Source organism: Dromiciops gliroides, chromosome 5 (assembly GCF_019393635.1).
Source record: "Dromiciops gliroides isolate mDroGli1 chromosome 5, mDroGli1.pri, whole genome shotgun sequence".
Classification (NCBI taxonomy): domain Eukaryota; kingdom Metazoa; phylum Chordata; class Mammalia; order Microbiotheria; family Microbiotheriidae; genus Dromiciops; species Dromiciops gliroides.
This window is the reverse complement of record NC_057865.1, coordinates 208947244-208973589: the sequence shown is the minus strand read 5'-3', so window position 1 is coordinate 208973589 and position 26346 is coordinate 208947244. Positions and strand designations below refer to the sequence as shown.

At 40.9% G+C, this 26346-nt stretch overlaps 1 protein-coding gene across 1 annotated transcript; it reads left to right on the top strand.

Annotated features, from left to right (window-relative positions):
- Positions 1-9662: 9662 nt before the first annotated feature.
- Positions 9663-24815, top strand: LOC122728922 (submaxillary mucin-like protein). The gene is made up of 9 exons (XM_043967628.1): positions 9663-9813; positions 10070-10195; positions 13048-13079; positions 13177-13339; positions 14285-14322; positions 16358-16468; positions 18027-18066; positions 23192-23300; positions 24638-24815. Exons 1-9 carry the CDS (start codon positions 9663-9665, stop codon positions 24813-24815), a joined length of 948 nt encoding a protein of 315 aa, XP_043823563.1.
- The last annotated feature ends 1531 nt before the right edge of the window (positions 24816-26346 follow it).

Genomic DNA, 26346 nt, shown 5'->3' with positions numbered 1-26346 from the left:
TTACATATAACTGGAAAATAATAAAATACTTTTATGATTGAAAAAACCATGATTGATCAGAGAAATGCAAATTAAAACAACTTTGAGATACCATTTCACACCTATAAGAGTGGCAAATGTGACAAAAAGGAAAATGTTGGATGTTGGAGGGAATGCTAATTCACTGTTGGTGGAGTTGTGAACAGATTCAACCATTTTGGAGAACAATTTGGAACTATGCCCAAAGGGCTATAAAACTGTACGTACCCTTTGATCCACCAATACCACTGCTAGGTTTATATCCCAAAGACATCCCCCAAAAGAGAAAAAGATCTATTTGTACAAAAATATTTATAACAGCTCTTTTTGTGATGGACAAGAATTCCCTTTCCAGGACAGTATTAGGCAGAACTAATACATTGTGACATTTCAACACAGGGGAGGTAGCCACCTTAGGCTGAATCTCACTCCTGTTCCTCTTTTCCCTTTTAATTCTTTTCTCTTTCCAGCATATTACCCCTCTCCCTCTCTCCTACACAGGTGAGAGTCTCTTCCATTTCTACTTTTATTTTTGGTGATGCAAACATACCACCCACTCTTTTACTCACACTCATACACACAATATGTCCTCTTTCTCTTGGGATTTACTTTATTAGGTTTTGCCAGCACAGACTTAAGCATCTTTCAGATCCCGAGGTACTTATTGTTTATTTTCTTCTGTGTTCAGGAGCAATATTTTCATCAGGAGCTGAATTCTAAACCAGTGAGCCTTGTCCACAACTGGGTTAGGTTTTCTTGCAATTTTACTACTGGACATTCCTTCCCAAAGCCAAGCTTATACCCAAGGGTAGAAAGGCCTATGCAGATTCCTACTGTCAAAATTTGCTTGTCCTTTGTTGAAAAGGTTGTAGTAGCATGCAGTCAAATTATGAGAAAAAAAGGAAGTAGGAAGTCAACAGACCTCTTGTCATTTTCATCCAATCAAAGAGAGTAGGGTTCATGAGGTTGATGTGATGACCACTGGACTTACTCCAGCAATCAATTTGTTGGTGCCCCTGGAACTGTCCATACAGTGATACTTCTTTGGACTTGTAGGCCAATAGTGGCATGGTTTTTGACAATGCTCTGCTCCTGATAGCAGGATCCTGAATTCTGACTTATTTCCCATTCTTTTTGCAAGCATTAGTAGGCCAGTGTCAAGCACATCTCTCACCCCTTGAAATCCCGGCAAAGTGCAGCAATAGTGGAAACTATTATATATATAGTGGTAGTAACCAGTCTTCCAGTCACTCAGGCTTGCATGTTAAGTGCTATCCTTGACTCCTTATTCTCAAAGACCTCATACCCAATCTGTTGCCAAGCTCTATTGATTTTACCATCATGACACCTTTCATATATACCTTCTTCTTTCCTTTAACATTGACAACACCCTGGTGGAGGCTCTCATCATTGCATGACTGAATGAATATAATAAATAGCCTGCTGGTTGATGTCCATGCCACAACTTTTTTCCACTCTAAGTTCTCCATACAACTGTTAAAATTACTGTCCTAAAGTGCAGATCTGAAAATATTAGCTCTCTACACAACAAACTCTAGTCGTTCCCTATCACCTAGAGGATCAAATATGAAAGCATCTCTTTGACATTCAAAGATCTTAACAAACCAGTTGGTCCCCACTCTACCCCCATCCTCATACTTTTCCAAACTTCTCATAAATTACGCTCTCTTTTCCCCCACAATGTAGATTCCTGTGAAACTGATCTCCTTGATATTTCATAAATACAACTCTGAACATTTTCACAGTTTGTCCCCTGGGCCTGGAATGTTCTCCCACCTCATCAATGCCTCCCGGCTTCCCAGACTACGTTCAAGTTCTACCTACAATTTCACCTGTTAAAGGAAGCCTTTCCTGATGTATGAAAATTCTAGTGTCTCTTATAAGTTATCCACTTCACATTTATTGTGTATATAGACTACTTGATTGTAGTGTCAGAATGCTGTTGCCCCCATTAGATTGAGAACTCCTTGAGAAAAGGGACATTCTTTGAATCCACAGCCCTTCCTAGCACACTAAAGGCCCTTATTAAATACTTGATCCTGGACTGGCTGATGGACTATTACTCTAAAACTTGAGAAAACACAAGGCTGCAGCTCATGGAGTCATGAAAATATATAAAGACAGATTTACTCATTGAAATGTATCCATAATTATGTCCAAATGGAAACACTACCATTTATCAGACATTCTCCACTCACAACCTGATTCTCTATTTGTGGTTTAAGCAAAGACATACATATGAGCAAGTGGGACAAACATAGATGAAAACAACAATTTGATAAGATCAAGTGCAGTAAGCAAAAGGACAGATGGATCCACTCAAAGTAATTTCAGGCATATATCAGACACCAGCAGTATTACTTTGGGTTGTTCTGAAGAACCAAAATAATAATGACTTGTAGGAATCAATCTTTGGCCCAATGTAAAAAAGAATTTCTTTGCACTGCCAAAAATAGATACATTTCTAACATTATTCCTCTGAAAATGTTATGTAACACTCATAATCTTGAACAGGTGAGATTACTTACTCTCTCCTAAAAGATATGACAGCTCATTACACAAGCCAAGTCTCACCATTTACATATTTCTATGCTCTCATGAAGAAGAAAGTTGAGAAATCACATAACAAAAACATTGTTAAGGGGAAAGGGATAATGAAGAAACAAACATCTTCTTAGGATTGCAACAATTAAGATTAAAAAACAATGCTTCAAAGGTGATCCTTCTTAGAATAAAGGGCATTGAAAAAACCATCAATCTTTAGTAAAAAACACCCAAGCTTAACAATGAGAACTGCAATGGCTTCCGCAGAAGAAGGATTTAGTCATCTGATACAAAGAGAACCTCTGAATTTCTTGACCACCATCTGGATGCATAACTTGAGCATTGAATAGAAGCCACTGTGGTTGCATGCATTCAAGGAAATATTCTCCTCATTGCCTAGGTGCTGCCAAGGCCCAGTTCCTTCCCTGTCTATTCTGATTCCCAGGGTCACTAGGTAATTATTCTCTCTCTCTCACTCTCTCTCCCTCTGTCTCTCTCTCTCACACTCCCTCGGTCCCTCGCTCTCTCTCTCCCTACGTTCTCTCTGTCTATCCCTCTCTATCTCTGTCTTCAGTCTCTCTGTCTCTGTCTCTATCTGTTTCTGTCTATCTCTCTATCTCTGTGTCTCTCTGTCTCTGTCTCTCTGTCTGTCTTGCTTTGGGAGTCGAGAACCCTCATAGCCTTCCTCGTGGGGGGCCCTCTGCCTATCCCTGCTCAAGCAGTCTCCTCTGCTCCCTATCTCTTCTTTGCAAAAGAGCAGACTTTACTGCAAGCAATTGTGAAAGGTCCAAAGTCATTGTGGCATCAAGGCACAATGGAAAAGCCTTGGGCCGTGAGAGTGGTCCTGGGGGACAGTCCCGGAGCAGCCCTCTCATTGCCCCGGCATCTCTCTGTGTCTGGGACTAGGCGCCGGTCCATAAGAGCATTCTGCAAAGGCAAGGCAAGGGAATGGATACAGGAGGCCTTTGGTCATACCCCCACTGTCTGTTTGGGTTCCCCTTCTTGGCGAGCTGAGGCAAGTGTGGAGCCCTTCTTCTTGAAGCCAGACAGAGATATGTCCACGAAGAGCCCTATGCAGCTAGAGGCCCGAGGCCATAGCAGCAATCCTCGGCTCCCAACTTCAGGCCAAAGGCCGAAGTGGTACGACGGTTCCTTTGCCTTGCCTTCTCTTCAACATGGCATGTCTCTTTGCTTCTCCCCCAGAAGCAGTCACATCCGCAGGAGGCCCTGGGACAAACAGAGCTGAAACCACCAGCAGTGGCAGGGCAGCAGCTGGCAGCCCCAGCTCCAGTGCAGTCACTCTAGGTGCGTGGATTCTCCAAGATCTTCTTGGCCGCTGCTCTCATCCCCTTTGCAAAGACTCCTTCTTTCTCTAGGCGACAGGCAAGCCGAGCGCCTGTCTGTCTGGCTGTTGCCAGTGACTTTCTGGCCGGCTGCATTTCCTGGCTAGCTAGTCACAGGAGCTGCCTGCCTAGGAGCAGACAGCCCAGTGCCCCACAAGAGGCAAGCTGAGGACCAGCTTAGCCCTTGGTCCTTCTGACACCACCCATTCCCTAGGCCAGGGAGCCACGTGGTGTCCCACTGGACATGGCAAAGCCTTGGCTGTTCTGGCCTTCATCGGCTGCCAGCCCTCTGGACAGAAGTGGGTGGCTTCTCTCCATGTGGGGGCCATGAGAATGTCTCTGAAAATGTCCACGTCGGGAGGGGGCAGATGGCAGCAGGATTCAACTCCTCAGAAGGCCCAAGCTCTCTTGAGCTAGTGAGCAGGGCAAGTGTTGCCTGTCTCTGCATCCTTGCCCTGGCCCGGGACATGGGTCCCAGAGGAGCCCTCTCATTGCACCAGCATCTCTTTGTGGAGTGGAGTCCCGGTGTCCTTTGCCAAGGCCACTCTTCCTCTCTGCCCCAGCCCCTTTGCCCATTGGACTGTGCTGACGACAGGAAACAGGGGAGACCTGTCCAACTCCCAGGCCACCCTGAGGAGCACTTACTCTCCCCCTCCCCCTGCCCCTCCCAGAAGGATTTCAGCCATGCAGGCGTGCAGGCCATGCCATTTCTCTAGCCAGCTTCTGCTGCCTGACGGAGATCACTCACGCAAGAGTCTGACTTTTGTCCTCCTTGTTGCAGGCCCAAGTGGAACGTCCTCGGGGACAAATGACCACTCTAGCAATCCCACCAAAGGTAATTCTGCAAGGATTGGCTCAGCACCCTCCCGCTTGGGGGCACCATGAATTCTCTCGGGGAAGGCAAGAAGTAGGCCCCTAGTGAGAAGACAGCCAAGCTTCAGGAGACATGTCTCAGCAGGCAGGCCAATGTGGCTACCTGCCCTGTCAGATTCACACTTATTGAGCTGCAGGTTTCTCCTCTCCAGGTGACCCTTGCATGCCCAAAGCCTTGCCCAAACTTCTGGTTCTTCATCTTCTTTTCTCTTTCCCAGAAGCAATCACCAGTCCAGGAGCCAGTGGGACCAACAGAGCTGACACCACCACTAGGGGAAGATCCTCAGCTGGCAGCAGCAGCAGCAGCAGCAGCAGCAGTTCCCCTGGAGCCACTGCAGGTGAGTGGCATGGCAGAGATCTTCTGGCTGCTGGCTCTCTCTTCTTGCCCCTCTAATGCTTGAGGAAGCCCAAGTCATTTGGGCAGTTACACAATGGCCTCTCGTCTGCTCTCTTTCTCGACGTGGCTGTCTTGCTTTCTGGCCTCCTAAAGGCCCAGCCCTGGAAGGACCAAGGAGGCCCCTCAGCCCAAGCAGGGAAGTGGACAGGCAGCACCTGCTTTTGGCCAAAGGGCCACGACACCTGCTCCCATTTCCACCCTCTGCTGGACAGAAGGAAAAAGCAGCCAAGCTTGGCAAGGGGGCCTTCGGTGGCTTTCCCAGAGCAGGGATTTGGCCTCCTGATACCAAGAAGGCCTCTGCCTTTCTGGACCTCTATGTGCACACACATCTTGAGGCCTGAATGGCAGCCACTGTGCTTGAGGGCATGCAAGGAAATATTCTCTTCTTTGCCTAGGGGCTGCCAAGGCCCAATTGCCTCCTTCCCTTCCTCTTCTGCTTCCCAGGCTCATCATTCACTCCCTCTCTCTCTCTCTCTCGCTCTCGCTCTCTCTGTCTTTCTGGCTCTCTCTGTCTCTCTCTGTCTCTCTCTCTGTCTGTCTCTCTCTGTCTCTCTCTCTCTGTCTGTCTTGCTTTGGGAGTCGAGAACCCTCACAGCCTTCCTCGTGGGGGGCCCTCTGCCTATCCCTGCTCAAGCAGTCTCCTCTGCTCCCTATCTCTTCTTTGCAAAAGAGCAGACTTTACTGCAAGCAATTGTGAAAGGTCCAAAGTCATTGTGGCATCAAGGCACAATGGAAAAGCCTTGGGCCGTGAGAGTGGTCCTGGGGGACAGTCCCGGAGCAGCCCTCTCATTGCCCCGGCATCTCTCTGTGTCTGGGACTAGGCGCCGGTCCATAAGAGCATTCTGCAAAGGCAAGGCAAGGGAATGGATACAGGAGGCCTTTGGTCATCCCCCCACTGTCTGTTTGGGTTCCCCTTCTTGGCGAGCTGAGGCAAGTGTGGAGCCCTTCTTCTTGTAGCCAGACAGAGATATGTCCACGAAGAGCCCTATGCAGCTAGAGGCCCGAGGCCATAGCAGCAATCCTCGGCTCCCAACTTCAGGCCAAAGGCCGAAGTGGTACGACGGTTCCTTTGCCTTGCCTTCTCTTCAACATGGCATGTCTCTTTGCTTCTCCCCCAGAAGCAGTCACATCCGCAGGAGGCCCTGGGACAAACAGAGCTGAAACCACCAGCAGTGGCAGGGCAGCAGCTGGCAGCCCCAGCTCCAGTGCAGTCACTCTAGGTGCGTGGATTCTCCAAGATCTTCTTGGCCGCTGCTCTCATCCCCTTTGCAAAGACTCCTTCTTTCTCTAGGCGACAGGCAAGCCGAGCGCCTGTCTGTCTGGCTGTTGCCAGTGACTTTCTGGCCGGCTGCATTTCCTGGCTAGCTAGTCACAGGAGCTGCCTGCCTAGGAGCAGACAGCCCAGTGCCCCACAAGAGGCAAGCTGAGGACCAGCTTAGCCCTTGGTCCTTCTGACACCACCCATTCCCTAGGCCAGGGAGCCACGTGGTGTCCCACTGGACATGGCAAAGCCTTGGCTGTTCTGGCCTTCATCGGCTGCCAGCCCTCTGGACAGAAGTGGGTGGCTTCTCTCCATGTGGGGGCCATGAGAATGTCTCTGAAAATGTCCACGTCGGGAGGGGGCAGATGGCAGCAGGATTCAACTCCTCAGAAGGCCCAAGCTCTCTTGAGCTAGTGAGCAGGGCAAGTGTTGCCTGTCTCTGCATCCTTGCCCTGGCCCGGGACATGGGTCCCAGAGGAGCCCTCTCATTGCACCAGCATCTCTTTGTGGAGTGGAGTCCCGGTGTCCTTTGCCAAGGCCACTCTTCCTCTCTGCCCCAGCCCCTTTGCCCATTTGACTGTGCTGACGACAGGAAACAGGGGAGACCTGTCCAACTCCCAGGCCACCCTGAGGAGCACTTACTCTCCCCCTCCCCCTGCCCCTCCCAGAAGGATTTCAGCCATGCAGGCGTGCAGGCCATGCCATTTCTCTAGCCAGCTTCTGCTGCCTGACGGAGATCACTCACGCAAGAGTCTGACTTTTGTCCTCCTTGTTGCAGGCCCAAGTGGAACGTCCTCGGGGACAAATGACCACTCTAGCAATCCCACCAAAGGTAATTCTGCAAGGATTGGCTCAGCACCCTCCCGCTTGGGGGCACCATGAATTCTCTCGGGGAAGGCAAGAAGTAGGCCCCTAGTGAGAAGACAGCCAAGCTTCAGGAGACATGTCTCAGCAGGCAGGCCAATGTGGCTACCTGCCCTGTCAGATTCACACTTATTGAGCTGCAGGTTTCTCCTCTCCAGGTGACCCTTGCATGCCCAAAGCCTTGCCCAAACTTCTGGTTCTTCATCTTCTTTTCTCTTTCCCAGAAGCAATCACCAGTCCAGGAGCCAGTGGGACCAACAGAGCTGACACCACCACTAGGGGAAGATCCTCAGCTGGCAGCAGCAGCAGCAGCAGCAGCAGCAGTTCCCCTGGAGCCACTGCAGGTGAGTGGCATGGCAGAGATCTTCTGGCTGCTGGCTCTCTCTTCTTGCCCCTCTAATGCTTGAGGAAGCCCAAGTCATTTGGGCAGTTACACAATGGCCTCTCGTCTGCTCTCTTTCTCGACGTGGCTGTCTTGCTTTCTGGCCTCCTAAAGGCCCAGCCCTGGAAGGACCAAGGAGGCCCCTCAGCCCAAGCAGGGAAGTGGACAGGCAGCACCTGCTTTTGGCCAAAGGGCCACGACACCTGCTCCCATTTCCACCCTCTGCTGGACAGAAGGAAAAAGCAGCCAAGCTTGGCAAGGGGGCCTTCGGTGGCTTTCCCAGAGCAGGGATTTGGCCTCCTGATACCAAGAAGGCCTCTGCCTTTCTGGACCTCTATGTGCACACACATCTTGAGGCCTGAATGGCAGCCACTGTGCTTGAGGGCATGCAAGGAAATATTCTCTTCTTTGCCTAGGGGCTGCCAAGGCCCAATTGCCTCCTTCCCTTCCTCTTCTGCTTCCCAGGCTCATCATTCACTCCCTCTCTCTCTCTCTCGCTCTCGCTCTCTCTGTCTTTCTGGCTCTCTCTGTCTCTCTCTGTCTCTCTCTCTGTCTCTCTCTCTCTTTCTGTCTCTCTGTCTGTCTTGCTTTGGGAGTCGAGAACCCTCACAGCCTTCCTCGTGGGGGGCCCTCTGCCTATCCCTGCTCAAGCAGTCTCCTCTGCTCCCTATCTCTTCTTTGCAAAAGAGCAGACTTTACTGCAAGCAATTGTGAAAGGTCCAAAGTCATTGTGGCATCAAGGCACAATGGAAAAGCCTTGGGCCGTGAGAGTGGTCCTGGGGGACAGTCCCGGAGCAGCCCTCTCATTGCCCCGGCAACTCTCTGTGTCTGGCACTAGGCCCCGGTCCATAAGAGCATTCTGTAAAGGCAAGGCAAGGGAATGGATACAGGAGGCCTTTGGTCATCCCCCCACTGTCTGTTTGGGTTCCCCTTCTTGGCGAGCTGAGGCAAGTGTGGAGCCCTTCTTCTTGTAGCCAGACAGAGATATGTCCACGAAGAGCCCTATGCAGCTAGAGGCCCGAGGCCATAGCAGCAATCCTCGGCTCCCAACTTCAGGCCAAAGGCCGAAGTGGTACGACGGTTCCTTTGCCTTGCCTTCTCTTCAACATGGCATGTCTCTTTGCTTCTCCCCCAGAAGCAGTCACATCCGCAGGAGGCCCTGGGACAAACAGAGCTGAAACCACCAGCAGTGGCAGGGCAGCAGCTGGCAGCCCCAGCTCCAGTGCAGTCACTCTAGGTGCGTGGATTCTCCAAGATCCTCTTGGCCGCTGCTCTCATCCCCTTTGCAAAGACTCCTTCTTTCTCTAGGCGACAGGCAAGCCGAGCGCCTGTCTGTCTGGCTGTTGCCAGTGACTTTCTGGCCGGCTGCATTTCCTTGCTAGCTAGTCACAGGAGCTGCCTGCCTAGGAGCAGACAGCCCAGTGCCCCACAAGAGGCAAGCTGAGGACCAGCTTAGCCCTTGGTCCTTCTGACACCACCCATTCCCTAGGCCAGGGAGCCACGTGGTGTCCCACTGGACATGGCAAAGCCTTTGCTGTTCTGGCCTTCATCGGCTGCCAGCCCTCTGGACAGAAGTGGGTGGCTTCTCTCCATGTGGGGGCCATGAGAATGTCTCTGAAAATGTCCACGTCGGGAGGGGGCAGATGGCAGCAGGATTCAACTCCTCAGAAGGCCCAAGCTCTCTTGAGCTAGTGAGCAGGGCAAGTGTTGCCTGTCTCTGCATCCTTGCCCTGGCCCGGGACATGGGTCCCAGAGGAGCCCTCTCATTGCACCAGCATCTCTTTGTGGAGTGGAGTCCCGGTGTCCTTTGCCAAGGCCACTCTTCCTCTCTGCCCCAGCCCCTTTGCCCATTTGACTGTGCTGACGACAGGAAACAGGGGAGACCTGTCCAACTCCCAGGCCACCCTGAGGAGCACTTACTCTCCCCCTCCCCCTGCCCCTCCCAGAAGGATTTCAGCCATGCAGGCGTGCAGGCCATGCCATTTCTCTAGCCAGCTTCTGCTGCCTGACGGAGATCACTCACGCAAGAGTCTGACTTTTGTCCTCCTTGTTGCAGGCCCAAGTGGAACGTCCTCGGGGACAAATGACCACTCTAGCAATCCCACCAAAGGTAATTCTGCAAGGATTGGCTCAGCACCCTCCCGCTTGGGGGCACCATGAATTCTCTCGGGGAAGGCAAGAAGTAGGCCCCTAGTGAGAAGACAGCCAAGCTTCAGGAGACATGTCCCAGCAGGCAGGCCAATGTGGCTACCTGCCCTGTCAGATTCACACTTATTGAGCTGCAGGTTTCTCCTCTCCAGGTGTCCCTTGCATGCCCAAAGCCTTGCCCAAACTTCTGGTTCTTCATCTTCTTTTCTCTTTCCCAGAAGCAATCACCAGTCCAGGAGCCAGTGGGACCAACAGAGCTGACACCACCACTAGGGGAAGATCCTCAGCTGGCAGCAGCAGCAGCAGCAGCAGCAGCAGCAGCAGTTCCCCTGGAGCCACTGCAGGTGAGTGGCATGGCAGAGATCTTCTGGCTGCTTCTTCTTGCCCCTCTAATGCTTGAGGAAGCCCTCACAGGCTTTTGAGCAGGTGACAGGTAGATACTTTTATAGGGGACTAATGGGGGTGATCCTCTGACTGTGGAAAGTTTCCTTAGTGAGGGAGGCCCCTCCTCCCCCAGTTGTGGGTTTCTGAGTGGTGGTTGTAGATCTCTCGAGCCATCTCTCTCTCCTCTTCCAGCCGCAAAGGCAGCAGCCACAGCTAATCTTATCTCCTCAGGGTTTTAGGAGACTGGAATGAAAGGTGGGAGTCCTGGAGCTAGCTCAGCCTAGTCTCATTCCACATATGTGTATCTGTTCTTTGTATGTGTATCTGTATACATTACGTGTATCTGTTCTTTGGTTTAGTTTCTCAAGGAGAAAGTTCCTTGATGTACCCCAGAGAACTTCTGGGGTGCTCTGGGCCCATAACACCACCCTTACGTGTTGCAAATATACAAAGAACTCCAAGACATTCCCATGTGTAGTGGAATATTGCATATATTTTTAGCCTATTTCTTTGTATACAATAGTTTTGCTGATTTTTTTTCTCTTCCTCTTTTTTTTCTTTAAAAAATATCATTTTTTGTATTTTATGGAACTCTGGGAAGAATAAAGGAGGGGGTATTGGAAGAAACTATAGCAATATAGCAATACATTTTATTTTAAATAAAGATGTAAATTACAGGATGTCATAGAAGATTCTATAGGGGACAGAATGAAAAGTTACCAAAAGATTAACACTGGGTCAGCTAGGTGGTGCAGTGGATAAAGCACCATCCCTGGATTCAAGAGTACCTGAGTTCAAATCTGGTCTCAGACACTTGACACTTCCTAGCTATGTGACCCTGGGCAAGTCACTTAACCCCCATTGCCCTCCCCCCAAAAAAGAATAACACTATATAATTATCACTTTTTAATATTTTTCTGATATTTTAACCATTTTGCCTATTTAGATATTTCTCCACAATTTGAGCATTCTTCTCTTCAGGGTCACATCAGGCAAAATAATGTCTACAGTTCCCTCTCATCTATTTTAATTTGAAATCTCCTAGGATCTCACCTGTCTTGTTTTGGTGCCAATCTTGTATCTAGTCTTGTAGTTCTGCAAATTGTCAAGTGATCCCTTGAAGCTGACTGATATTTTGTGATATTCTATATTTTGATAGTATATTTAGATTTTAAGAGATTGTAAAGTTTGCTTATAAATTTGTGGTGGCAGAATGGTGGTTAAGGGGCTGAGAGTGCTAAGAATTGCACCAGGTTTAGACCGTCTAAATTTTCATTTGATTATTGGTATTTTAAATGTGAGATAACTGAATCATAAAGCTCTTGGCTCTAAAGACTAAAAGAGCTGTCAAGACCCCAAAGAGAGTCTCTAATGGAATTCTAGAAACCTTGGTAGGGAGGATTTTGGCAGGATTTCACAGATCATAATGACTACTTAGTCTGCCTACTTACGAGTCTGGACCTATTTGCTATTGCTTTTTAGTAATGAAAAATAAATAAGGGGTTGGGACTAATTTGGTGAGTCTTTGAATTTGTTTTCTACTAGAAGAGTAGTATAGTAGTTTTAGAAACTAATACAATATTCTTATTTTATATAGGATGTCTAGGACCAGCCCCAGGTAAGCTCTTTTCTCGTTCCATGCATGCACACAGACACACACACAATAATACATGCACTGCAATTATTCTGAATTAAATATTCTGAATATTTTAATTATTCATTTTTTAAAAGGTATATAAAAACAAATTGTGGACTTTGGACTTTTTTAGTAGCAAAATTAGGACCTAGGGAATAAATTCATTTTAAATCACTGGAATATTTGAATAACATCTTTCACTAATATAAGGAAATTATAAATAAATGATTTTGTTTTGATCATTGGTGAGATTTAAAAGATACCGTGGATGAACTATAGGAGAATCTCATTTAATATTAAAATAATTATATCTGCATTTTTCTTCCTCAAAGTAGCCTTTACAAATGTGAAGGTTTTCTTTTTCTTTTTTCCTAACACAGGACATATCCACTTTTCTCAAGGTGAAATCTAAGAAATAGTTTTAAATTTTATTATAAACTATTTAGCTGACAGTAGCAAAGTCACCTCACTTTGTTGGCCCTCAGTTTCCTTATCTGTAAATTATTAGGATCAGATATTATATATATGATATATATCATATTATATATGTGATATAGAAAACTATATGAGATCTAATAGTATGGTAAGTATGGACAACAATTAAAATATTTAAGAAAGCATATTTTGTTCTATATAAGTTGATACAAGTTTTCCCAAGTGTCTCTGCATTCTTTATTTGGCATGTTTTTAGATAGAAGTAAGATAGAAGTTAGATAGAAGTAAGAATTTCCTATCAAGAGATACTAAACTCTGACATGGACATCAAAGGAAAACCAAGGAATCTTCTTTTTTGGCCATTTAAAAAGTGTTATCTGTAATTGTTAGAAATAGTTTAGAAGGGGCAGCTAGGTAGTGCAGTGGATAAAGCACCAGCCCTGGATTCAGGAGGACCTGAGTTCAGAGACGGCTTCAGACACTTGACACTTACTAGCTGTGTGACTCTGGGCAAGTCACTTAACCCTCATTGCCCTGTCCCCCCTCAAAAAATAGAAATAGTTTAGAGATGGTGGAATAGATTTTTAAAACTTTCAAGTGCTTATCTTTCTATGACAAAAATTTTATTTTTAATTATTAAAATACTATATATGTACTTAACCTACTATGCATTGTACATTTAGAAATATCTACTGAAATATCAACAGTATATTTAAATAATTTCTCATTTCACATTGCCAGTGTGTCATGGTCCATTTGGTGAAAAAAAATCTGTGAGTACATATTTTCATTACATTTTTATTGTTTGTCCTTCATAGTTTCAAAATCCTTGGATTTGATTAGATTTCTAAGCAATCTTTTGTACCATAGCCTGGAGACACATGGATTATAAATTGCCACCAATGTACCTGTAGTGATGCAAAATCGGTAGACTGTAAGCCCAGAACCTGTCCCATTCTACCCACATGTACAAATGGAGAGAAATTGATACGATACAAGTCCAATGAATCTTGTTGTGAAACTGCATATTGTGGTATGTACTTTTCTTTCTTTTTTTCCTCTTTATTGGTGCTCTTTTCAACTTTTTTTTATATCACCGTTACTTCCTAAGGATTCAATGCCATCCCATTCATTTGTTACCTTGTAAAACTGTTACCTTGTAAGTACAATCAAGGAAAACAAATCATTGACCAAGTCTGAAAACATATGCCTTATTTGATACTTTTAGCGCACTGCCTCTCTGTCAAGAAGAGGGAAACATGTTACAGTCATCTGAAGACAAGATTACTCAGAGAACTGAGCAATTTCATTGTTGTTTTCCTTTACATTATTTTAACCATCATTAATTGTTCTTAATAATCAATAAATTATATTAACATAATGGACAACAATTAAAATATTTAAGAAAGCATACTTTGTTCTATATAAGTTGATACAAGTTTTCCCAAGTGTCTCTGCATTCTTTATTTGGCATGTTTTTAAGAAATAACAATGTTGAGGGCAGCTAGGTGGCACAGTGGATAAAGTACCAGCCCTGTATTCAGAATGACCTGAGTTTTTGGCCTCAGACACTTGACACTTACTAGCTGTGTGACCCTGGGCTATTCACTTAACCCTCATTGCCCTGCCCTCCACCCCCCAAAAAAATCACAAAAGAAATAACAATGTTCCATCTATTTTCACATGCTACAATTTGTTCACCCCCTTGCCAAGTTAATACCAAGTTAAAACCTTAATAGTTTTACAGAATTATTGGACCAATTAATATTTATTCCATAGATAAAATAATAAATTAAGATAAAATATAAACTAGGGTTTGAACGGGAATTAAAAAGTGGTGATGATTGCATCAAGGAATGTTTGGCAAATATAGACTTTAAAAAATTTAACTGCAACCCCCCCATGGAAAAAATTATATTTTGATGTTTTATTGTGGGATTGATTATTGTGGTACTGAATACTTGTGATTGCCTTTCAGAGCCAAGAACATGTTTTCACAATCAGACGGACTATAAGGTAAAGTCTTTGTCAATTTCCAAATGTCTTGGTTACCAGACATAGTTAGGGCACTTTACAAATATTATCTCCTTTAGGCCTCACAACAAATCTGGGAGGTAGGCATAGTTATATCCCCATTTTACAAATGAGGAAACTGAACCAGGCTGAGATTGTAACTTGACCTAGTAAGGTTCTAAGATCACATTTGAATTCAGGTCTTCCTGATTCCAGCATTCTAGCCATTGTACTATCTAGCAAACAAATAAATGAAATAATTTGTGAATGAGTAAAAAAATAAATAGCTGAATAAATAAATAAGTGATCCAATGTTTCCATATTACCCCAGCAACACCAAAGATACTTTTCATTTTTAAAAGTCAATGATCACAATAATAAAATGTAGTTAGTTTTCTTTTAAAAAAAAAAAAGCACTTCCAAAGCTTAAACAAGTACTCCACAAATGAGTCTGATTGAAAGTAGAAATATACATAGTCATTAAGACTCCAGAAGTGTTAAAAAAAAAAAAAAAAGGGCGGCTAGGTGGCGCAGTGGATAAAGCACTGGTCCTGGATTCAGGAGTTCCTGAGTTCAAATCCGGCCTCAGACACTTGACACTTACTGGCTGTGTGACCTTGGGCAAGTCACTTAACCCCATTGCCCTGTAAAAAAAAAAAAAGACTCCAGAAGTAGGGGTGGTGTTGTTGTTCAGTCATTTCAGTTGTGTTTGACTCTTTGTGAACTTATTCAGGATCTCTTTATTTTTTTTAAGTAACAAACATTTTTATTTATAGTTTTGAGTTCCAATTTTTATCCTTCCTTTCCTCCCTCCCTGTTCCCCTCCTGGAGGCAGTAAGTAATCAGATATGTATTAGTCATTTTGTATATGATATAAACCTAGCAGTGGTATTGCTGGGTCAAAGGATATGCACAGTTCTATAGTCCTTGGGGCATAGTTCCAAATTATTCTCCAGAACAGTTGGATCTTTTCACAACTCCAACAACAGTGGATTAATATACCAGTTTTCCCACATGCCCTCCAACATACAATATTTTCCTTTTTTGTTATATTTACCACTCTGAAAGGTGTGATATATCTCAGAATTTTTTTAATTTGCATTTCCTCTGATCATTAGTTACCTAGAGAATTTTTTCATATGATTATAGATAGCTTTGAATTCTTTGTCTGAAAACTACCTGTTCATATCCTTTGACCATTTTTCAATTGAGGAATGACTTGTATTTTTATAAATTTGACTCAGTTCAATTTGGGAAATGAGGCCTTTATCAGAGATATTTGTTTTAAAAATTCTTTCCCAGTTTTCTGCTTCTCTTGGTTACATTAGTTTTGTTTGTGCAAAAACATTTTAATTTTATATAATCAAAATTATCTAGTTTACATTTTGGTTTACTCTCTATGTCTTCTTTGGTCCTAAATTCTTCCTCTGCCCATAAATCTGACAGATTCCATCAGAGTATTCCATACTCTGTTAATTTGTATTATCCTTTATGTGTAAATCATGTACCTATTTTGACCTTCTTTTAGTATACAGTGTGAAATGTTGGTCTATACTTAGTTTCTGCCATATTGTTTTCCAGTTTTCCCAGCAGTTTTTGTCAAATAATGAGTTTTTGTTCCAAAAGCTTGGATCTTTGGGTTTATCATATACAAGATTACTATAGTCATTTACTGTGGTGTAATTTGTACCTATTCTGTTCCACTGATCCACCTCTCAATTTCTTAGCCAGTACCAGATTGTTTTTTATAATTATCAGGGTTTTCTTGGCAAAGAGGCTAGAGTGGTTTGCCATTTCCCTCTCCAGCTAATTTTACAGATGAGAACTGAGGTAAGCAAGGTTAAGTGACTTGTCCAGGGTCACAGAACTAGCAAATGTATAGATGTTTTTCCTTTTTTTTTGAAAATCGATTTTATGTACCATCTAATATATGAGGGTTCTCACTGGAATCTTAAAGTGAAAAGAAAAAAATATGCCTCCATTTTTAGTAATACTAGGATACCAGATCTAATAATAATATGTTTATGGGTTTTTCCAGATTGGTGAATCATTTGATGATCTCCATAATCCATGTGTGTCCCATTTCTGTACTGAAAATGGCTTTGTCACAGTGGTCCAAGATTGCCCAAAGCAGAGTTGGTGCCCAAAGGTATTTCAGTCTATCAAATTAATAAGTAAAAATATTCAATCAATCTTTTTTTAAAGTAAATGTCTCCTTTCCCTTTCATAAAATTTTGGGTCTAACATGGATAGATATTTTGTGCCTTCTATAAATTCTCTGAAGAATTTACTTTCATCTAAGGCTAAATAATTGTAGACATGTTCACATTTATAAACTCTGTCAACCAAATACATTTTTCAAATGTGTAACATATTTTTAGTATTTATATATCGGAAACAAGCCTTATAACTTAAAAAAATTGGGAGAGAAAAGCTCTTATTCTCTACTAAAAAAAAAGTGATCAATTTCCTTCAAAAATTTAGATTTGGAATGAATCAAATTTAATATGTTCATATAAATTACACACTCATACGAACACACACACACAATAAGATTACACAGGTCGGCACTAGATGTGTGGTATAAGAGAGTGCAAAGAAAAGAGGGGAAATGGAATAAATGAAAGTGTTCATCTTAGACCCAGTAAGTGAGTAAAGTAAGGTTTTAAAAGGAAATGTAATTGGAGGTTTTAATTATCTATTGAAAGTAAAGGAGGGGCAGCTAGGTGGCCCAGTGGATAAAGCACCAGCCCTGGATTCAGGAGGACCTGAGTTCAAATCCGGACTCAGACACTTGACACTTACTAGCTGTGTGACCCTGGGCAAGTCACTTAACTCCCATTGCCCCGCAAAAAAAAGAAAGTAAAGGAAACCCAAAATTATACTTAAACTACAATTTTATAAGGAGATAAAAGAATGCATAGAGTATGACATATAGAACTTTAAGATTTGCAAGATTTGGTGACATATTTGCATATCCTTAAAATGGAGGTATATATACATATGTGTACATGTAAATATAATATGTAATATATTGTATGCAATATGTAATTACATAATATGTATCATGTATGTATTACATAATATGTAATGTATATAATCTACTGTTTTCCCTTTTTATATATTCTTTCACTGTATTTTTGCCCTATGTTATTTAATTTTACTTCAAAATTATAAGTAGAATTGTCACATGTGTAATTAATTGTTTTATTGCTAAAGGTGACAAAATCATGCATTGGTAAAATAGTACAGAATATTTAAGATAATGGCTTAAGGTTCCTAGAGTGATATTGGAGGAAGGCAACTCATAGGTAGGGAAATTAATTTTGAGGTGTTTCCAAAAGAATTAAAGCAAGAATGTAATTTACTAAGTGCAAATTATTACCAAAAATTTAAATCTTTTATTCTCTATTCCCTTTTTTCTTTTTTCAGGCTTTACAATATTTTAAATTTAATTTAAATAAATTTTTGCATTTTCTTTCTCTTTCACAAATTAAAAAATTGAAGCCTCCAGTTTTTATTTTCATTTAATGTTACATTTTTTAGCTTTAATCTTATCTCACTCAACATGTTTCTATCTGGGTCTAAGATGAGCTCATTCATTTGTCCCATTTCACTGGGGTTTAATAATTAATGAATCAATGATTATGTACAAAAAGTCATTTCTGATAAACCTTTTCTACTTTTTTTTTCTCTTGCCTTTCTAGGAAAACAGAAAATATGATTCAAAAAAATGTTGCTATACTTGTGAGTATACTTATTATACCTAAAGATAATTCTATCTCCTGAAAATAATAGTTTTTTCAAATAAAATTATAATCCTGAATAGAAAACCTCACATATTTTAATGTAGCACATAATATAAGTCTTTTGATTTGCACTAATTACAGAATGCCAATATTCAGTTAGAAAAGATCTCAGAGGTGGCATGGTGGAGAGAATGTTAGGCCCAGTGTCAAGAAGGCCTGAGTTCAAATCTGGTCTCTTAACATTTACTCAACTCTGCAACATTAAGTTTCCTCATCAGTAAAAATGAAGATAATTATATCACCTGCCTCCCAAGCTTATTATGAGAATCAAATGAGAAAATATTCGTAGGCCTGGCACATATTAGTTGCTATAGAATTGCTAGCTATTGTTACTGTTGTTGTTATTTCCATGAAAAAAAATCCCAGCAGATTTTATAAACATACTATATATTTCTTTGTCCAAGCACAGGGACAAGAAAATACACTCCACTTCCTTCAATTGTCCCATTAATGACTACTCTTTGCATCCAACTATTCCGTATTATCATTTAATCCACATCTCTCCATCTTTTCCCAGAAGGATAACAAAAGAGACTTTGTCTATATCTGTAGTATTGCCCTAGTAACCCTATTAAAAGTGATGTTTATCTTAAGTGATCACTGACTTCTTTTTTTTAATTAAACTTTATGTTATTGATATGTTTTGTTTATTTTATTGATATGTTTTGTTTTTACATTATAAACATTTACAGATTACTTGCGTTTTGTGAGAAATCTCTTGTAACAAAGTGAAACAGTTAAACTAATAATAATAATGACCTTGTTACCTCATTTGAATGTGCATGCAACATTTCATATTTTTAAACCTCTATTTCAAGAAAATTAATAGAAATCCCTTTTCTCCTTCCAACCTCACACTCTTTTCTTTTCTTTCTTTCTTTTTTTTTTTTTTGGTGTGAGGCAATTGAGGTTGACTTGCCCAGGGTCACACAGCTAGTAAGTGTCTGAGGCTGGATTTGAACTGCACCACTTAGCTGACCCACACTCATTTTTTAAAAGAAAATGTCTTTTAACAAATATGCATAGTCAAGTAAAATAAATTCCCTAAATGCCTACATGTATAGCCAAATATATGACACACATATATACACATATATAGGTATATATCTGTATATAGGTATATGTGTGTAAATGTCTCCTTTTTCTACTATATTCTAAATGTCTAATGTACATATTTTATTCTCTAAATCACCTCTTTGTAACTGTGGCTATTAAAAAGGTTTGATAGATATAGTTCTGGGTAATTAAATCACTTAATTAATAAGGCCAGCCCATTATTAATAAAAGAATTGTCTCTCAATTAGACCAAAGACCACCATGGAGCCAGGCTCACAGTTTATAAAATCTTCAAAGAGTAGGTGTTCAATAAGGGACTGAGAATGACTTCATATCACCTATGATAAGAAAGACTTATCTCTATACCCAGACCACCTCCAGCCTTGGGTATGTATGCCCCACCCAAGCCTGAGCAGAACACAATGGCTGCTCCACTTGGATGGGGTTTGAACAAAAAAGTTAGTCCAATCTCATTATCGCCAATGTCTTTTAAGACCCTGAACTTTTTTAAAAATCAGAACTTTAGAAAAAGGGAGAAACCCCAAATCACTGGTTATTAATAATATCTCTCAGAAACCATGTTTCATAATCAGTCCTCTAGATTCACAAATGGCTATTGAATTAGTCATATTTCTAATAACTTTCAAAGTTGTTATTGGTTTTGCATGTTTCATTCTATAAGTTCTCAGAATTGTTCATTTTTATAATAATGACTTTAGTATAAATTGTTCTCTATATCAGGTCATATAAATTTTTCATGTCTTTTTAAAATAATTTTTCTCATTTGGTTCACAATTGTATTCCATCACATTTACAAACCAAAGCTTATCTTTATAAACCAAAGCAAATCCTTCCTCAATTGCTGTTAGTTTCCAGATTTTTGCCATCACAAAATAAATATTTTTGCTATGAATATTTTATACATAAAAGACCTTTTCCTATATCTTTTGAGTACAAGTTTAGCACTGCTTAGTAAATTTTTAGATATAATTACAAATCACTTTCCAAATTACCCACTCATAGTATGTCAATACCAACAGTGTCAATATTTCTCTTTCCCACAGCCCCTCTGCCATTTGCCATTTTGCTTTTTATATAATCTTTCTCACTCTGATAGGTGCTAGATAGAATCTCAGAATTGCCTTAATTTGTGTATTATTATTTAAATATTGGTTTCTTCCCTTGAAAATGGTCTGTTACAAATAGGTATATCCTTAATCATTTATCAATTGGAGAATGGCTCTTTTTCTTATAAATTTGTATCAGTTACTTATATATCTAGGAAATGAGACCTTTATCAGAGAAACATTGTAGCAATAATGAATTTTTTCAATTGTTTCCCTCTTAATTTTAGCTTTATTAGAGTTCTTTGTGCAAAAAACTTTAAAGTTTTATATAGGTAATCAAAATTACGTATTTTAACTTTTGCTATCCTTTATTTTTTTTTTTTGTTGTGAGCTATTTTCCTTCTCTCCATTGATAAGAGGATTTTTTAAAATGTTTCTCTAATTCATTTATCATGTTACCTTTATAAAATATCAAGGTCAGGGGCAGCTAGGTGATGCAGGGGATAGAACACTGGCCCTGGAGTCAGGAGTACCTGAGTTCAAATCTGGCCTCAGACACTTAACACTTACTAGCTGTGTGATCCTGGGCAAGTCACTTAACCCCAATTGCCTCACTAAAAAATTAAAAAATAAAATAAAATAAAATATCAATGTCATTTATCCATTTGGAGCTTATCATTGTATAAAATGTGAAGCGTTGGCGTAAACCTAATTTATTTCATATTATTCCAATTTCCCAGCAGCTTTTTTCAAATAGTAAGTTATCCCAATAACTTCACATAGTTTCACATTTTTAAACCTCTATTTCAAGAAAATGAATAGAAATCCTTTTTCTCCTTCCAACCTCACACTCATTTTTAAAAAAATAAAATTTCTTTTAACAAATATGCAGGGGCAGCTAGGTGGCCCAGTGGATAAACCACCAGCCCTGGATTCAGGAGGACCTGAGTTCAAATCTGGCCTCAGACACTTGACATTAGCTGTGTGACCCTGGGCAAGTCACTTAACCCTCATTGCCCCACAAAACAAAACAAAACAAAACAAAACAAAACAAAACAGCCAAATATGCATAGTCAAGTAAAACAAATTCTTTGTATTTATCAAATATTAACACATTAAATACATTTACTTTTGTACTGTGGAAATTAATTGTGATTTGGGGACCCTGCCTTTGGGCTGACATTAAAATGCCTTAGGCCCTCAGGGGTTTTTTCTGTGTAAGAGGGGCTAGGGCCCCTCCCCCTCTGTTTCAGCTGCAGGGAGGCCTCTGAGCTGGGCTAAACTGCGCAGATGAAAACCCCAAGCCATGGGGTTTGCTTCACCAAGCCCCGGCTTCAGGCCAGTGAAGCACAGGGCTCAGCCAGCCCTGGGGGCAGCAAGCCTGGGTTTCATCTGGGAGAGCAGGTTAATAGAAAGGGGGCTGACAAGAGAGATGGGGGGTCGGTACAAGGAGATTGGAGAAGACAGACAGGAAGGCTGCTACAAGGACGCTAAGGAGACTCAAAAGAGAGACCATACAGGAGGGAGAAAGTGAGAGAGGCAGGAACGGCCCTTATTATATTAAAAGCAGACAGGTTGTACAATTTGCATTTATTAACCCTTATTGTTTACATTGATTTTTATAAATAAATTCTGCTTTGATTATTTAATTAAGAAGCTTCTTAATCGTTTGCTTATCAATTTGGGAGTGGAGCAGTGTGGAGAAATTTTTAAATGGCCGATACTAAGTTAATAGCAGTCAGATAGCCAGCCAGTCAAAAGTCCCCAGATTAGTCCTCCAGTAAGATTAGGCTCCCCAGTCAGATTAGGCCCTAAATTAGCTAAAATATTTTACATTTGAATGGCAACCATGAAGGAATTTACGGCCCAATTATAATTTTTTTCTAAAGTTATAATTTTTCATATAACCCAGTTATAAAATCTATAGATTAAGTTATTAATTTTTTTACACAGTAGCAATACCCCTCTACTAGTACTAAGTTGTTTTTTATTATTTTTATTATTATTGCTTTGTAATATAATTTGAGATTTGTCAATTTTAGGTCCTCTTCCTTTCCATATCTTTTCATTATTTCTTTTGAGATTCTTGATCTTTTATCACTTTGTGTGATTGTCTGGGTATCATCATCACCAACATATATAGCAAATATAGTATAATATAGTAAATACTATATTTACACATTTTAATGTCTTATTTCCTATATATATATATAACATAAGCAGTATACTAAGCACTTTACAATTATTATCTCATTTGATTCTGGCAACAACAATGGGAGGAAACTGAGGCAAATAGAAGTTAAATGACTTGCCTAGGGTCACATAGTTAGTAAGTGTCTGAGACCTTATTTGAATTTAGGTTTTCCTGAGTCCAGGACCAGCACACTGTCCACTACAGTATTCCCATTGAAGGAGCTGGCTGTCATCTGCTGTTTAGAACAAACATGGTTTGGAACATGAAAACAAGTTTGTAATTTCAGTTCTTGCATAAGTCCTACATTCTGGGCAATGTTTATTGCAAATTTATATAGTCAATCACAAAGAAGTTCAGGTAAGAAAGAGAATATATGGAGGTAAAATGCATCCTTCATTTGAGATATAGTGGGGCATTAACATTGAGTTTGAGATGTTTCGAAGTTTTTCTTCATCTATAAAATGAAGGAATTTCTGAAGTCCCTTCCAGGTGAAAATTTTCCACAACATGGTGGATGTCATAAACTTTTTTCTTTTATTTTGAACCAGTATGATAAATGGCACGTTTATAATACATTTGTTTAAAAGAACATTTCAGAAATATGAATGTGCTATTATCGTATCAACAAGTACAGGAAGCTTCTTGATGAGTTTTTAGTTTGATAGTATCTTGCTTGTTCTTGTTTTCTTCCTTAGCATTTGACAATTTAACCATTACTTTTGTCAATGATATTCCTTTTGTTTTAGGTAAGGAAGACTGCAAACCAGTTCCTGTGAATGTAACTGTTGAATACAAAGGCTGTATGAAGAAGGTTGAGATGGCAAAATGTAGTGGGGAATGTAAAAAATTACTCACGTAAGTTAGGTTTTCTTTCCAAATGTTTGGGGTAGCACCTTTTTAACAGTTGGGAAGTAACTGAACTTTATGAACCTTTTTCAAATACTCAAATGTATCTCATCAATTTGGATCTTGCATCCAGTGATGCAGTAATTTCAACTCATCCATACCTCTGCATCCTGCACAACTTTTTGTTCATGGGAACGATATGTAAGGGGCTAAAATTCTAGCTAGTCTGTCTAAAATAGCTAATGAGTGGTTGCCAATAAATTATAAGCTTTAGTAAGAGTTAGACTTTTAAGCACTTATTAAGGAGAATAAGAATTTGGTAAAGAGAGAAAGAAAGGCCTAGATTCATCTATCTATTAAAGGGAGAGTGCATTTCTAGCTCCCTTCTCCACCAGAATCCTGAGGAAAGAGAGCGAGAGAGCCAGCCTCACTCCCTCTTCCTCCCATAAGCAAACATCACTTCCTGATGCCAAAGAAAAGCTGCATGGCCTTGCCCTCAGAGGCCTTCTCCTCATGGTGGAGCTTTCCTACAGTAAGTCTCCAGCAGGTAGTGTCATTCCAATCATTACAGATATTATATAGACTTTGAGTAAAGGTTTTAAAAAATGAATATATACAATTCTAAATTCACATTAATAAAAAGAAGTCTTTGTACCCATTATAAAACCTTCTAAATTTGCCTTCCATAGTTTGGAGAATATGGAACATATTCATTTAGTTGCCCTTCGTTTAGTTGAAGGGCTTAGACAAGGTCTATATTTACACATTTTAATGTGTACAGTATGAACTATATAACAGCATCACTTTTTCTTTAATTTGCTTTATCCATCTACTAGCACTCATTCAGATCAGAAATTTATAGGGAAGGGAATAAACATTTCTATAGTGCCAGACACTGTGTTAAGCAAATATTCTCTCATTTGATCCTCATAATAATTCTAGTAGTAAGTGGCATTATTATTCCCTTTTTAAGGAATAGTTGAGGAAGCTGAACCAGTTGGAGGTTAAATTTGCCTAGGGTCATACAGCCAGTATCTGAGGCCAAATTTGAACTTAGTACTTCCTGATTTTAGGTGCAGTGTTCTATTGCACGACCAGAAGAAGGAAGAAAATATAAACTAGACGAGGACAAGTTATTTGGTGAAGAACAATAAGAAGAGAAATCTGGCTTTGGTGTGAAGGATAAATTGAAGGAGGATAGAATAGAGAAGAAAAGAACTATTAGGAGGCCATTGCAGATTGGAAATAGAATAAGGGACAGATGTGAAAGATAAGCTCTTGTGGGCATTCATGGATCCTTGACACAAGAATTCTAAAATGACTGCTCATATTGTCCTTTATTTTAGGTATAACTATGAGACACTTCAAGTGGAAAACTCGTGTATGTGCTGCCAAGAAGATATGTATGAGAACAGAGAAGTCACTCTTAGTTGTCCTGAAAAGAAAACATTGCCTTACACATATAGACATACCATCTCCTGCTCATGCAAGAATCTTTGTTCAAACTCTACAAGAATATTTTAATTCAAAGTTGGAATTCCCTCTTTATTTGTAACTATGAATGATATTTCTAAGTAGAAAAACTTCATCAAAAAGTGAGGACAGGGGCAGCTAGGTGGCACAGTGGATAAAGCACCAGCCCTGGATTCAGGAGGACCTGAGTTCAAAGCCGGCCTCAGACACTTGACACTTACTAGCTGTGTGACCCTGGGCAAGTCACTTAACCCTCATTGCCCCTTCCCCCCAAAAAAGTGAGGACAAAACTTATTCTTTACACTAAAAATGTGATAGTATTTCAAAGTAAGGCACTACATTCTCTTATGAATTGTATCTCATAAATAAATGCTTTTTTGCAAGATATCAGTGTGAAGAGATCTTAATTTAATGGCACATGATAACATTCCAGTACTGCAAAGAGAAACACATATAACAAATATAACAAATCTTTCTCAGAAGTGCTAATGGGGAAAGAGACTCAATGAAGCTCTCACATACCCCCAATTCCCGATTGTTTATTTGCCCTTGTAGTTTCTCTAGAAGCACATGAGAAAGAAAAAAAATCATAGATGCACACACACCCTGTTAACCAGGCTGGTAACAGAAAGCCACTGACTTAAACTGACATCTTCAGGTATAACCAAGCCATGAATATTTTCTCTGATCTGATAAGAGAGTTGAGACATAACCCCAGAGATAGAAACTGACTACTGGGACTATAGGAAGCCAACCTTACAGGTCTGAAACAGAAACTGAATTTCACTGAAACAGTGGGATTCTGAATAGACTGAATTAGGAATTTTTGAGATCTATGTCAGCTGGTGATGGAAGGACAAACTCCAGTGGTTCCTCGCTCCACTTGATTGAGGCCCATAAACCCATAAAAGGGATCCCAGACATAATTCCTGTTCCTACTCTTTTCACAACTAACAGAAAAGAGGACAGTGAGAGGAGGTTTTTCTGTTTCAGGAAATAATAAAGAGAATTGATAGAAAGGAATCAGACCTAGCACACTACATAAAGGTGTGCAGACCCCCTTATAACAAATTAAAAAAAAAAAAAAAGAAAAAAAATCGTTCATTTTCCTTGAACAGTTAAAATGTATATGGTTACAATCAACGTATCTTGCCTGTGGAATAATATAGTGTGTTGTTTAAAGATCTAAATGTGGGTTCTAATCTGTATCCCTATTTTGGGGGGAAACTGACTAAAATCACTGGTAAATTCACCAAGAGTTTAGGCTTTTAGGGATTTATTAAAGCTTGGATCTATTCAGTGTAGCCAGAGAGACAGAAATCTTTCCTTTCCTAACAGCCCACATAAAATTCTGCCACCATGCTGATGTCTCAAACCAAAAGAGGCAAATTCCCTCCTCCAGCATCCTGCTTCCTACTTCCTGTCCTCCTCCCAGAAATGGGAGTTCTTCAAGTTGATTGGCTGAGAGCGGTCTCCTGTTGATGTAGCAGTCCATAGCCTCTGAGAACACTCCTTCTCAGGATTGGCTAAATTTAAATTCAAGATCTAATCACCTCTAAGTGGGTACTTAGTAGTTCCTCAT